The 15,656-nt window shown below is 37.8% G+C and overlaps 1 protein-coding gene across 1 annotated transcript in view; it reads left to right on the top strand.

The window, feature by feature from the left end:
- LOC118328396 (contactin-4) overlaps nt 1-5,712 on the top strand; it is a 40,947-nt gene extending 35,235 nt beyond the window's left edge. The window contains exons 19-21 of the mRNA XM_035662120.1: nt 1,683-1,863; nt 4,425-4,537; nt 5,440-5,712. Coding sequence (XP_035518013.1) covers nt 1,683-1,863; nt 4,425-4,537; nt 5,440-5,712 — 567 coding nt within the window. The remainder of the gene's footprint in view (nt 1-1,682; nt 1,864-4,424; nt 4,538-5,439) is intronic.
- The last annotated feature ends 9,944 nt before the right edge of the window (nt 5,713-15,656 follow it).

The following is a 15,656-nucleotide window of genomic DNA, read 5'->3' as shown; positions in this document are numbered from 1 at the left end:
CCTTTATTATGGAGTATGCACCATGTGAGCGCAGTATAAACTAAAATAAAGATATTAAAACTAACTTTTGACATAGGGCCCCACTGCAAGACCAGGGATTAATAATGCAGGACCAATCATAGTTAGACAAAAGATATTGGACTATAGTGTGAAAATTCTCCACCAATCTTGAAATTATCAAAAACTAATTGACAATGCCTGGGACATAGGGGCCACTAGGGGTTGAGGGTGTATATTTACCTTAACACAATCTCATGTAGGCATATATTTTAATGTATCTGGCTGATTCATATGAAATATATATAAATATGTATATATACTACGATCAGCCATTTTATCCCTTTCTATCAGAACCAGCATTAACCTTTTCATCAACAGCAGATTAATACACAGCCTAATCCATTCCTTACACTTCGGCTGTATTTTTGGGGTTTGAAAAGGTGGTGAAAAACACACAGGCCTCCAAACTCTTTAAATGCAGAGTATCCACTGCTTCTGCGTGTGAAGAAATACAAAACTTGACAAGCCTTAGTTACAGTTGCTAAGCTATGATTGGACAATTGTTGTTTAGGGATGGGGGATGCACTTCTGACACTTCCCACTAGTTTCAATACAGAAACTAAAACTTGCTACGATATATGAATACTTGTGATTAACACACACAAACATTGGTATAGTTAAAACAGTGGTGGCACTTTCAGAGCAAAAGTGGTTTTAAAACTGGAAACTTCTTCTTCTGCTTAGGTATTTTAAATAGTTTCCCAAGTGCTGGTAAAACTGCTATAATTAAACCACTGGTGAAAAAAAAAAACCCCACCCTAGATGCATCTGTTATCAGCAACTCCAGGCCCTGTCGCTAATCTGCCTTTCCCAAGCAAGATCCCCGAAAACCCGTGTGCAGCCAATTGAATAAGTACCTACTCTCAAACCATCTGTTTGACATTTTCCTGTCTGGTTTTCCTGTCTCGTGTTAGGGTCATAAATGATCTCCCTATGAATACAGATTCTGACAAGCTCCTTATCCTTGTACTCCTCACTCCCCACTCCCCAGTGCTGCTTTTGGTATTGCTGATTGTCAGATACAGTATCACTTGGTAGTTCGAAAATGTGTGTTGGACTGCCTCAGGACCTACAGTATCTGAGCTGATAGTATGGAACTATTTTTTCCCCTTCTCCTTTTAAGTCTGAGCTATAGAATCACTGCTTCAGCATATTAAGGACTTAAACCTAGATGAACCCACATTTACAACTTAATGAATCCTTAATGTTCCTTAAATCTCCATGTGTGCCCTAGTACCTTATGTTCTGATTTCTGAGGAAATCTGACGATACAATACGTGTCACGATACAGGGGTTGCGATTCAGTATATTGCGATATATTGCGAAACTGTAAGCAAGGCAATTAAGTTGACTTTTTTTATGCAATCAGAACACCCAACATTATAGCCCTCAGGTTACATTTACAAGTGGTTAGGGGTTTGATAAAGTGGTTTTGTCAATCCATACAGTATCAGAAAACAAAATATCACAATACTCAAGTCTATTGATATTTTCTTACAAAAAAAGGTTTTACTCGGCTCAGTTGCCGCCACTTGCACTTAAACCAGTTTAAAAATAGAAAAAGACAAATTGTCTCCAATATGGCTGGAGGTCTGTGGTAACCCTTGTGTCTTTGGTCCCAGGTGCTCTACTGGGAGAAAGGATCTCGGCAGAGTGAGGCGGAGAGAGTGAGGATTATCAACACCACAGCTCTGCTCTCTGGCTTGAAGGGCAGCACAGTCTATCTGATCTCAGTCAGAGCCCAAAACAGTGCTGGACTTGGACCCTGCAGCCCCCCTTTTAACATCACCACCAAGAAACCACGTGAGTCCACACACACTGGAGATAAAGGTGTGCTTTGTTTCACTATTTGCTTAGCCCGTTAAAGAGTTATTGGTCATTTCTCCTGTCTGGCCATGAAGCCAGGAGATACCATTGAGGTCATGTCTTCTGTAGTATTTCTGGGATTTAGGGGGTTTAGTGACATTTAATGAGGTAGAGTTTATATTCTACACTTACATATGTATTATGGATGTTTTTAAGACTGATCTAATATTGAGAGTGAAAGGTTTTCTTTTCCTATATTTTGACTAAAAATCTTAAATTTGACATAGATAAACAAAGAAGATAAAAAATAAAGTGAAATAAATGTAATATTATTTACGAGACCTAAATACCTATGTAAAAAGGCTTTAAAAAATATATACAGAAAAACTTTACATCAAATACATTTTCAATAATTACATTAATGATAGATGTGAGACATTTTACAAAGTTTGGTTGGTAGGTATTACATTTTTTTAGGTGGTTGGGGTTCTGCTGGAAGAATTTAAACTCAGCATTTCTAAAATCCTGGCCTGTGCGAAGCAATCCCTTCCTGCTGTGACTCCAATGTAACAGACGGCAGGGAAAAATGCATTCTTCAGCCAGCAAAAGCTAATAGGAGGTCAGCAGTCTGAGTAGGTCAGATCAAGTGCACATCTTCCAATGTTTTAGTGTTTTTAGTCCAAAATGACATCTTTGTAATTTTGACTTATTAAGTTACATTGGAGGAATATGTCCTGGTAGTCAGATGAAGGTTTGTTGCTGACAATAAACCTGTACAACTAAGAAGATTACTGCATTCACCTGGTACGTGTCTGTAGTTGAAGCTGTAGGAAGGAATTGCTTCACTGGCAGTATGGAGAGCATCCAGTGACTTTTCTAATGTACATGTAACATATGAGTATTGTTTTAAGATAGACTTATACAAACCTTTTTCAGCCTGTGAAACACAATTATTTTAACTGACATTTTAACTGCTCACATATCTGACTCTTCAGATGTCCACACTTCATCTATTTTGGCCATCAAACTCTGAAACTGAAACTTATTTTGCTCTTATCATTTACAATTCAACCAACATTTTGATCGCTTTCATCTCTTTAAACGACACTTCAACTGCTTTCGTTGCTGAACACCAACTGACGCTTCCCCTTCTTTTAGATCCGAATCTTCTGACACAAGGCTACAGGTGACTTCATGCTGATTATAGAGTCAAACGTTGTCTTATCACAGTGAATGATTCAAAACCAGAGAAATACATTTCTGCTCATTAGGAACACGATTGAAAATATGAAAATATGTTAGCAGAAGATTCTCATCTAAAATCTGCGGTCACTTTCTATGCTTGTGCTAAATGTTTTGCAAAACATGATCCTAATGATAGTTGTGTGAAAGCAAAAGAGAAAAATGTGTAAAGAGCCAGATCATTAAATGATAGGTTCACAATTCAGTCTCCCATCACTTCTATTGAAAGTGCAATTGGAAGGGATCTCTTACATGAGGACTTATTACACCAAAAAAAACAAACAAACAAACAAACATCCTGTTTCAATATTCATATGGGCACCTGACTTTTGTCAAATTTAAAAAAATATGAAATTAGCCCTAAAGAAATATGCATTCAAGCCAAGTTGGAGTTTGTTATAGCCCTATATCCTAAACCATGCCTCAAATGGCTGTGAGTATCATAAAAACAGCAATGAGCAACATTAATAAAACACACAAACAAACGTGAGATAAACTAAATACAAAGCATAGTCAATGAGGAGCAGCATTAGCAAAATATACAAAAATGTATGTTTGGTTTCACACAGGGCACAAACAGCGGTTTCCTATGTTTAGTGCAATTAATCCATCCCACCCCCCTTATATATGGACTTTCTTGCTCTTTTCACTACATCACCAGACCTTGACACAAGCGCGCCCAGAAATGAAACTAGATTAGATTAGACCGGGTTGCGAATTTGGGTAGGTAGATTCCAAAGAAGAGGGGCTTGGTAAGAGAAAGCCCAATGCATCAAATCAGTTTTTTGAATCGTTATTATTATATTATTATTATGTTATCATTACTCATAGTAGTTGTATTGTGTTCAGTGCAATTATGAAATTGAAGCCTGCCTTCAATACAGCACTCATATAAGCCACATTTTAACAGTTTTTATTTTAGTCGTTATTCATTTTCATTCATTCAATTTATTCACTCAAGTTGTTTTAGCTGTACCACTTACAGTAAGTCAGAACCACTTCCAGCCACTGAAATATGATGCAGTAAAGACTTTTGTGCTGCTTCAGGGTGAACTTTTCATTTCATGCTCATAAGCTGTGTTTCCACACACATAAATGAAAGGGTAATCAAAGAGTGTGCATTTTCTTCTTTTTTCCTGACCTCCATTTTTCTCCAGTGTCTTCCAGAAGGTTGAAGAGCATGAAATGCATTCTGCTGCAACACCAGACTATTAAATAAAGGCAGACTGAGGAGTTAGTTTGGAGAATACTATTGATAACAGTGGTGTACGCATTCATTTGCGAACTTTGTGTCTATATAATTACATATCTTGCAGCTCCAAGTCAGCCTCCGGGGAATATTGAGTGGAACCTGACCAACTCTAAGATCTTTCTAAATTGGGAACATGTCAAGGCGATGGAAAATGAGTCTGAGGTGACAGGATACAAGGTGAGTTTGTCAGAGTAATAGCAGAAACTCCAGAACTGGGGAAACAAATAGAGCCTCACCAGCTGTCATCCCAATAAATGGCTTTCTCATTGCAGTGGAAAGATAGACCTCAGCACTCCAGTGTTACATTATGGATTGGCCCTGTCTGGCCTTTCAAAATTAAAAGATCTGTTCAAGGTGATAAAATGAGGTGTCATGCCACAGACTGAATTCAGTTTCTTCTTCTTTACAACAATGAATTATATTTGATCCACTTTGCCTACCTGTGTGGAAAAACAGTTTTTAATAATGCTTTCCACAAATATCTATATATTTATTTATTCTCCAGAGATATGCAGCCCTGCTCATTTCATCAAGTCTTTTGTGAAGCTCTGTTGTAAGGCAGCATGCAGTGCATGTAGACAGGAGTGGTTTAATAATTTGGCAAAAAAGGCAATAAAGTGAATTAAAAGGGAATTCTTTTGACATATTTTTCATGATTTTAAAGCTAAATTGACAGTTTGGCTCTCTGTGCTGCATGTTTCTTTTGAGCTATGAAATAAAACATCATGCTGCATTCTGATGAAGATGAAATTACATGACTAAATGTGTAAAAAGGACATCTGAGGTCCTGTTTTGAAAAGCCTGTATTCCTCCACATTGAGTCATCGGGCCAAGCCAGCACAGCATAAGGCATTTTGAATTCATTACCTCCTCTAGAGAGGGGCTGTGTAACCAAAATCAGGCTGCACACACTTCTCTAGCCTGGTTTGTTTTTCACACTCTAATTTAACATGTCGAATGAAGTCATAAATCCCATTGCTAAGAGGTCATAAATGTTTCATTTTCGTCTGTCTTGACGAAAATGTCTGGCTGAAGAATGAATGAAATGTTCACCCCAGGAATTCACACTTTCCTCCCAGGTTGTGTATCGTCAGAACTGGAATGGCAAGACTACTGTACTGGAAACCAATAAGACAAGTGTGGAGCTGCAAATCCCCTCTGGAGAGGACTACCTCATTGAGATCAAAGCTCTGACCGAAGGGGGCGATGGCACCAGCAGTGGCCCCATCCGCATACCAAAGATGTCCAGTAAGTTTCAGATACTCTGCAGCATGCAAATGATTGGAGTTGGAATTAAGCAAGGAAGCAGTGGGATGGGTGCACTCTGTGTAACTAATCCCCTGTGTGACTGATACTGTTTATCAGCTTTACCGTAGCTTGAACAAGGCCTTCAGAATACACAGAGAAATTGCAATAAGACTGCACCACATGACTAGGCAAAAGAGACACAGAATATACAAAGTCATCTCTGTCCACAAGGTTGTATTTTCAGTCCTCTTTGTCTGGCTGTGTGTTGGCAACAGATTTCAGTAACCTTTGGTAAAAGGTTGTGCCATGGGCCTAGATGGAACATTTTGATAGAGCCACCATGTGGCCATTTACAAAACACTACATGTCCACTAATAACTCCTGAAATGTGAGGATATTAGCAAAACTGTTTTCCTGAGTGTCCTGGTTTTAACTAATTTATCCAAATATGTCGTCCATTTCCACCCTCTTGTTCTCATTAGGGTCGTCAAATACCAACGTCCCCTCAGCGTCTCATACAGATGCAAATGGCACCCTTTAGCGACTGTATCAAACAGACAAGGCTACCACAAAGCCTGTCTGCCAGAAAGACTTTTTTAACATTTTGGTTAGGTTTAGGTACCAAAACTACTCTGCCGCAAGTCATGTGACAGACTTAACGTAACCTAATGTAAATTAAAACTTAAAATAACTCAACATTTACTTTTGGTTTCACATGGGTTCTGGCTTCTGACAAGTGCTTTTGTTTTACAGATGTCCACCATTTATTATTCAGTCTATAGTTTACACTGAAGCCTGGTGTTTCATACAGACGCTAAAGGGTACCTTGTGTGGATTTACGTTTAAATGTTTTGCTAATACAAATTTCAATTCTCTCTTTCTTGACGTCAGTAGCCTTAACTCTGAAAAGTGAGACTGCAACCAAATTTGGATAATACACATGAACTCCGAGTGATGATTTTGGTGGCATTTGGGCTGTGGGTAGCATTAAAGCAATTTGATATATTTAAATTATCTTACCTCTGTAGCATTAAGTCTGACTTGTATGTGTCCATGTAGAAAGCCCAAATACGAGTTTTGGTGTTCTGCATGATAACCTATCTTACTGTCGTACTTTTATGTTTAGAAATATGCTTTCTATGGTTCATATACAATTTTTTCTTTTTTTCCTAGGTCTTAACTCAAATGGTTGTGTGACTCCAGTTCCAGTGAAGATTTGTGGTTTCTGTTTTTTGTATTTTCTATGTTCATATTTTAGCTTCGGTTGCCTTTATATTTAGTTCTGGACATTAGAATGAATATAGTTTATGATTCTCTTCTACATGTCAGATTTTCAGCCAACTAAGAGTTTTTTCTCAACCACTGGTTTGCAAACCACAACTGGATGATGGCAGCACTGACAGGTTGTCAAATACCCACAAATCTGTGGCTGGACTGTTACTCATAGGCAACAGCAAAGTTAGAAACCATTTTCATCTGCCCATTTTCAGGACCACTGCAATCCTCCAGGATGCATGCGTTTGATAAACACGGAAAGATGAATTCCTTATCTGTCATTTTAAAATGAGCCTGAGCAAAGGTTCATGTCCCAGTTTCCCCATTTCACTGTCTGTTTAAAGCCTATTTTGCCTCAACTTCCAAGTTATTTCTTGGCTTGCTGTGACCTCTATGAATGTTACAGACCAAAAGGTACAAGTTTGTCTTGCTTCACATACTACACACATGGCATATGAAATAATTCAGTTAATATCTATATACTTTGTCCTCATCATTTGGATGGAAAGTGTTATTCCTTTATGTGAAAACAAATTCAATCCACATCCACATCAACTCCCAGCTCTAGCTCCATAGTTAATGCACATATTTGACATTAGTGTTGATATTATCATCCAAATCTCTACAATAAAACAATAAGCTTATTTCCCAAAAAATATCCACTGGAAATAATACATGCACCTAATGTTTTGTGCATGTTGTTAAAAGGAGGCTTTGGCTATCCGACTAACAACAAACAATGGTTCATCCTTCGGTTCCTACCCGATAGTGTCTGTACACACTTGTATTTTCTTAATTATTTCTGTAAATGATTTGTGCCTGTGTATGTATTTATATATATAGTGCCTGATGCACAACCACATGAGAGTTTGTTTAGTTTGTTTTACAGTTAACTATTAGCTCAGCTTCTTAGTGTAATCCCCAAACAAACCAGCAGTTTGCCTTAAAAAGTGCCCCACTGAATTAGCATTGTGCTCCTGTGACATTTAGTCATGATGGACAGTTTAAAAAAGGGATTAAAAAAAAGGATAAAAATAAATGCCGCAGAACCAGACAGTTCAGACAGATGTTGTGTGTTGTTACTTTATGCTTGTAGCAGCTAACATACCCTCAAGCAGCTAGCGTCAAGCAGAGATCAAGGAGGAGGCTACAAAGGTCTGGTAAATTTTCTTCTTTCTCCACAACCCCACATTTTTTTTTCATTTTCAAACTTGTAGTCTTCAGCCCCAACCAATGCTGACTCAAGTGACTGACTCAATCACTTGAGGCAATTTATCATAATTTTAAAAGTGTTATAAAGGCTCTATACAACTTTTTTTACATGTGCAGAAATACTCCCCAAGACAACACACTTTGATTTTTAAAATCTGTGAAGATCCGCCAAACAAATATTTTGTAATTAAATCTCAACTTCTACTTTCTGTAGTCTTTTTTGGTTTCCTTATTCAAAAACATTGTGCAACTTGTTGTTCTAAAATTTTAAAACATGTTACGATGTCATGACTGGATTTCATCTACTGTAGGTGTTCCATTTTCAGCCCCAGTGTTGTGCATGCTGGCTCAATAGCGCTGTTTGCTTACACACCTAAACAGAACAGAGCCATTGTCAATGTTATCCATACCACTTGTACTTTCTTGTCAAAATGTCTGCTGTGGAAAAGGCTGATTGCTAAGGAGAAGCTCAGCTTGTCCTTTCTAAATATGCACGAAATTACATTACACCATAATGTAATGTAATGTAGCCCAAGCTGTGGCAATTTATGACATTCCTTCTTTAAAAGAAAAGAGTCGAAAAAGTCATCAGGTCATAATTTCTACCCTTGGGTTATCTCTCCTATAAATCCTAATATACTCCATATTAGTTAACAATCTGGAGTCTGTGCTTGTTTATTTGGGATTATAGCTTCACAGATTCTTCAAATGAATATCTGTCATGCTGCTGCCTCCAAAGACCACACTGCATTTTTCATGCTGGATGAAACAATTTATGTTACATGTGTAACCTGATGTGACTACCACTCGCCACAGGTGTCAGGCAGGGTTCAGGATTAACACTTTAACACCAGCCTTTTCTCATCCACAGTTAGAACAGCTGTAATGGTTTTCTGTGTTGATGTTATGCAAGGAAACACTGCGGCTAATCTTACAGTATGATGCTTTTTAAACACGTATCAAGGAATGGGTTGTATATTGGGGACAGATGTTAAGATGAATTCTTCACAGGTGTGTAACAAAGCTGCTTTGCCTTATCAAGTTTATATTCTTCAAAGTTGCTGTCAACCTGTCTTTAAAACACAGATTGTAATTATTTTGCAAAAAGGCAGGCTTATCAAACAGAATGTAGAATGTTACTGACCTTATTTATAAAATTGTATTTTATGTCATTTTGTGTGTGGAAAAAAAAATGAATTAATTGTAGTGGGGAGAATGGCAAAATGATGGCATAACAAACCCATAGCTAACCCTAAACCTAACCCCAAAACAGAAAGTTACATAAGTATGAAAGCTCTCCTCAATCTCTTTTCTTATCATTTCTTTCAGAAATATTTTGTGCATCTAGTGCGCTTATCATGACATGCTAACATTAGCACCAACCATAACCAAGTAAATACAGAAGTGAAACTGCATTATACCACTGAATATTTTGCAGATAATTTACATTTAGCTTTGTCTGATATGACAAAGAAGAACATAACCTGAATTACTACATTATCACATTTATTCCAAGGCGTGTTTACCTGATGCAAAATAGTTGTAGATGAACGTAATTTGTACTGACTGATTGAAGGTATGATAATGTTGCCGTGATGAATTGTAAAGACGTGCTGCTGTAATATTTTAGATTTCAGATTTTACTTCAGATTGTTTGATGCCTTTTTATTATATTGTACATCAGGGATACTCAACTTGCTCAACTTACCAGTTAATAAACATTATTAATCATATATAGCAAATTAATAGGGCTAAGAATAGATTTTCTTAGTCAGCTAGTTGTAAGTTCAAGCCATTAGCTGACTAGTCGTTGAACATTTATGATATTAACTTAATTTAAAATATATGCATTTTAACAGCTGCCTGTTAAATGCTAATAGAAAAAGAGGTAATGACTGAACGTGTCGGAACAACCAGCAAGGAGACTGAACATTTAGCACAGTATAACATCCCACGAGTCTTGTTGTTCAAAACACGGAATAATTAATTTATAACTTCACGAAAACAAATACTTGTGAACAGTCCTCTGGTACTTGCAGTCCAGGTACATTCAGCTTATTTGACCGCTAACTAGCTAGTAGCAGCAGCTCGTACAGTTAGCACATGCAGAAGCACTGTGTTACAAAAGAAAGCATCCGTGTTGCAACAATATCCTGATACTTTTATTCTGGCAACAAGGCACAACTCCCGAACATTTCTGTGACTATCCGATTAATGAAAATTGGGTTGACTAAGGCCGACTTTACAGTTAAGTCGACTATTATGGGACAGCCCTACAAATTAAATACAGTGCATTGGGATTGGTATGAGATGGCAAAATACAGGCAAATTCATCTCCCCATTTTTCATTGAATTGCCTGTTTTCATTGTCAACCTTTCGTTCCTACGTTTGCTGCCCTTACTTATTGCCTTAAGAGGCAAATCCAGTTGCAGCAGCGTCACCGCTTCTGTGTACTCCACAGATCGCTGATAGGCTAATATGCAACTTCCCAAGTAACAGCCAAGGGATAATATTGAACATATACTAATTGGAATTAAAACATGTCCCACATGAATCAATTCATATTTATTATGAATTATAAAATGGTCAGAGGACCACCCAGCACCCTGTTGTGGGCCAGATTTGGCCCCAGGGCCTTAAGTTGAGCATCCCTGTTGTACATACACTCACAGGGGTTTCCATTTTCAACACATCTGGGTGACAGTCTTTGCTGTTAATATTTAACGTACAGTATGTTGATCGTGGAAAATGTTAACCCAACATCTGTCATTTATTAATGTGTGTGCGTTTTGCTGAAAAGTAACATGTATATTTTGTCCTAAAGAGGAGACAGAGGTGTTGAAATGACATACTTAAGAGTGTAGAATAGTTTGTCCCTCATGTTTATTTGTGAGGATTATTCTTTATTTTCATGACATTACATTGCCCAATTCTTTGATATATATATTTACTGTTTTACTGTTAATAACTAGAAAATGCTTCATGAAATCTCCAAAACCTTGTTGTTTCGAATGGTTTATTTTTTGCCGTTCCATTGCTTTTATTCATTTTATTTTGTTTGTATTCATTTTTGCTAGAATATCTCATTATGATGTCTCAAATTTGTATCTATGGTTTTTTTCCCCTTTCATTTCTGATTAAATGATGCTTCTTTAACTGAATCTGTAATTTGTTACTTTAGTAATGTAATACCATTGTATTAAGAAGATGAGATATCTCTGTGAGATGACAAGAAGACTCAATAAAATTTTCACATTGAAATAATTTTTGTTTTAGCTTGTGTGATTCATACACTTTACTGGGAGGTAGGACATCTTGGTCTCTGGAGATTTCTGCTGTACTACAGAGTGCAGTGGAGAATCGCAGCCAATGGAGTGAGTAAGTATACTGAGGAATCCGTATCCTGTGGGAATAAAATAGGTTGCAGCAGTGAAAGAAAGGTGGTAAGAATTCCCTCAGCATCAAGGAGAAATTAGCAAAAGAGTTTTATAATGGACTTCTGACTAGTACCCTAAGTAACAGTTTCTCTCCACTGAAAGATGAGACTGCACAGATTTTATACAACAGACACAGACAAACTAAAAACAATCATACTTATGGCAGAACTGCTGAAACTAAATATAAAAATATGGTTTACATAATATTTACCTGCTGAATGATCAAAGGAACTTGTTAAGAATAAAATCACACTGTTCGTGTCGCACTTGTCTACATGGTCTGCATGCAGAAGTAGTCACGTACTGTACTGTGCTCATAAAGCCAGTGTTGTGTCAGCTGCCAAAACTTTCAAGAACACAGATATTTTAATAGACTGTCTGTCTGATGTTCAGTCTCACCTCGTATTTGAGAGGCAAAATATTTAATCAAAGTCATGTACATACACTCATAAAGTTGATATCAGTAGCGAAGATCCTGGCTGAGGCAATTAAATGTATGATGGATTAGGCAGTTTATCCCTGGAAGATAAAATCAGCAGCGATATGACTTTTACTCAGAGCTCACCGGAAGTCTTCTGATCTCAGCTCGTAATCTCTATGTTATAAGGAAATTGATTTACTGTAAATGTGTCAAACATGTCGGAATATCTTTGGCCTTAAGACTACAACTAAACATTCTCGGTAAGAAATTCAAAAATAAACCCTGTAATGCGCAAACAAGTACATTTTAGCACTGTGATATGTATATTTAGCCTACCCTGTCTGACACAAGTGTTGATAATTTCAGGACCTTGCGTCAATATACTCAAACAAGACTCATTCCCACTTTCCAAAACTGCTGCTCAATCTCCTTTGACTTTAAGCTGCCTGTTCTGCTGGTGCGAAATTCGGCCTTAAATATGTAAAGCAACTGGAAGAACCAGAGCTTGACTCACAGCGTGTAGCTAATCCTTTATTCATGGAAATCTCCTGAGAATGGCAGCATTCGAGGAGTGGCGTCTTTACCTTTGCTGCGCTGTGCATGTTGTGCTGCTTTGAATCCTCCTCCGCTCATTATTATCAACACGCGACGCCTCATGTGGGACAATCCAAAGAAACTGCTTGGGTCACCTGATAAGCACAGAGTGATCTGCCATGAACTAAACCCTGAGCTCTTATTTTATTGTATACATGGTTTCATCCCCATCACACACACACACACGCTGCTGAGGGAAGTTAAATACGGAGTGGTTTGGTGTGGGGAGGTAGGCAGGGAGGCTCTGTACCTACATCCAGTTTGAAAACATGATTTGTTGTTCATATTGAAAGTGAGTTGGGGGTGGGGAGATGCTGACAATATTTTCTGGTATTGTCGAGGTGTAGGCTGCGAGATATGTCAGAAAGTGACAGTGTGTGGACCTGAGCTGAGCTCTAAAGTAGGGATAAAGTGGTGTGATGGACAGAAGATTGGCTGGGAATTAAAAAGACCATGAGCCCTCTCCAAGCACCATGGGACAGCTGACAGGCAGCCTGTAGAGCTCCCCTCCCAGGTTCACAGGGAAAAGGCTCTGTGTGGAGAACACTGCTGAAGGTTCAGACTGACAAACGCTGCAGTTATCACTTTCATTCTCCACTGTGGTCTGTGAATGCCAACATGTCTTCACAGAATGTTACTGTTATGCTGGATTTTATGATGTGGGTACAGACATAAAATAATCACGTTATTTAAATAATATTTAAGAAAAAAAAAACTAATTTGCATTGATGGAAACACAGCCAGTGTTTAAGACTTTTTATGGACGTGGCTATTAGCCTAAACATAAAGCTTAAAGCACAATTTTGGTTTATTACAATTCATGTTGTATTTTTACATTGTTTTGGTTACGATAACACTGAATGCAATAAAGTAGAGACCGGGGAACAGTAAGTCCAGTAAGACAATCAGATTGTAAACTATGAGGCTTGTTTTTACATTTAGATTTTGTAATGCTTTCCCTCAAAACCCTGCCATTGCACTTAAATAACCCCTGTTTGCCCTCTATTTGCTCTACTTCTGGTCAAACTGTATGCTTGCACTCAGTTATATTGCTTCCTTTACAGATTTCTTGCACTCCAGCCTTAGCCCTTGTCGCACTCAGGCTGCTCCTGTGCGCTCATGAAACATCTGCTCTCAAATTTCTCCTTTGCCCTCAGCCCCAAGGCTTAAGAAGTAAAGCGACCAAGGAAGGGACCATTTCATTGGTCAACACTAAGCCTGGCATTGTATTGTTTGGGGAATTTTGATAGGGTTATTGCAGAAAAAAATCTGAGACATTTTTTCACATTTTTTTTAGCAATGTTGTTGTGTTAATAGATCTCAGCTATTAACTTCAGTCTTATTATGACTGATGATAGGGATAATGGGAATGACGGCTGCAACCACAAAAATAAGACCCTTTGTATTAAAACACTGATCTATTGAAGCTGCATTAAGGCAGCAGAACCATAGACTGTATAATTAAAAATGGACGTAGTCTTTGTGATCCATAGGTTTCTGAAGGGCTGTCTTGGCAGTCCTGACTCCATCGGCTCTCGGCTAATCGAAAAATTGGCAAATATGCTGAGTGTGGGTGGAGTCAAGGCGGGCTGAAGGAAGCCTGGTTACTGAAAACAGCCCCTGTGACGGCACCCACCTGTGACTCAAAGCAGCCATTCCCTTAATTATGCATAACTTTAAGCCTTAATATAATTTAAATGGGTGATTCTTGATATAGATATTAAATGGAGACACATGATCTTAATATAAATAAATAATATGGTATATAATATTATTATAATATTGGTATTAAGAGAACTTAGTTCAGGAAGGATTTTCTTTGTCCTGAAGGACAACAGAAAACAATAGTGGGAAGGAAGTGAAATTTACTGTTTGAATGAAATTTGGCGAGAAGCCTCAACTCAAGTCAAAAATAGAGGGCAGGCATCAAAACCAAAATGTGTTCAAAACAAGCTGCAGAAATGTGACATCTTTTGTTACTGTCACTCTTCACATAAGTCTTTTCAACATGGCTGTCAGTTCACATTGGTGTCAGATATTGGTTACATCCTGGAATAGATATGAAGAAAACATCCAAAAAAAGTCAGATTTGAGCAGCGATTCAGAGCTGAGCATGAAGGTCTGCCTTGTGAATGTGGCCTATTTCACACATCTGTGACAGCGTGAATGCTGGCAGCCTACTAACAACACTGATATCTTTCTTTAGTTTTCAATGTATTCTATGACTAATGTACTGCCATACATTACAGCATGTCTTCTCTGCATTGTCTGTGTATTCCTGGTAAGTGTATTCAGTGCCTAGTGTGTCAGTCGTCCATTATTGATTACCTGCAGGGCTGTAACACTAAGAGCAAACAATCATCTCGTGAATCCACCATCAAATGTCCTATTTTGCTTAAAGCAAATTTGACGTGTTTTCTGCTTCTAATTGATTTGTCTTCTTATTTGACCTCTGTCGCCTCACTATACCTTAGGCACACCGCCTGTTCTGTCATTCAGTACAGAGCAATAATGTCTTCTTATCTGTTAAGCCCTGCCAAGCGACCTTATAGCATTTCAGCCCATTAATACATGTATGCCATTAACCTTGGAAATCCCTGGGGATCTGGACGTTGCCGTGCCAATCACTCCTTTATAAATTATTGATCAGCGAAACATGAGTTTATATGCCATCATTTGTTTCCTGTATGTCATCTTACTTGTACAGGACCATCTAATGCATACATATAAGATCGAGCAGATAGGGACAGTCTGGAATAAACTGGAACATGCAGTTTCCTCTATTTTACATTGATTGATTAAGCATTTGTTCTACCAGTGATTCTGCTTATCTTATTCCACAGTCTGAAAATTACACAATACAATATACTCTATTTTTGTGCAAATTGATTCTAGGCTTATATGTGTAAATAGTGTGATTCTATCTTTTATGGATGAACATAAACATACAGGACATTTAATCTACTCTATAAACAGGATGAAACATGAACGTGGGTGATACACCAGCATGGATAATACACTGCATTGATATACGTGCCTACATATGTTTGGACATGTTTGCTAAATATTTGCGGTCAATCATTGTGTGATTATTGATAACAGTGACCA

This window comes from Morone saxatilis, unplaced genomic scaffold, assembly GCF_004916995.1.
Source record: "Morone saxatilis isolate NCDOM2014 unplaced genomic scaffold, NCSU_SB_2.0 Contig18, whole genome shotgun sequence".
Classification (NCBI taxonomy): Eukaryota; Metazoa; Chordata; class Actinopteri; family Moronidae; genus Morone; species Morone saxatilis.
Note: the sequence above shows the minus strand (reverse complement) of the source record. Positions and strands in the feature narration are given on the sequence as shown.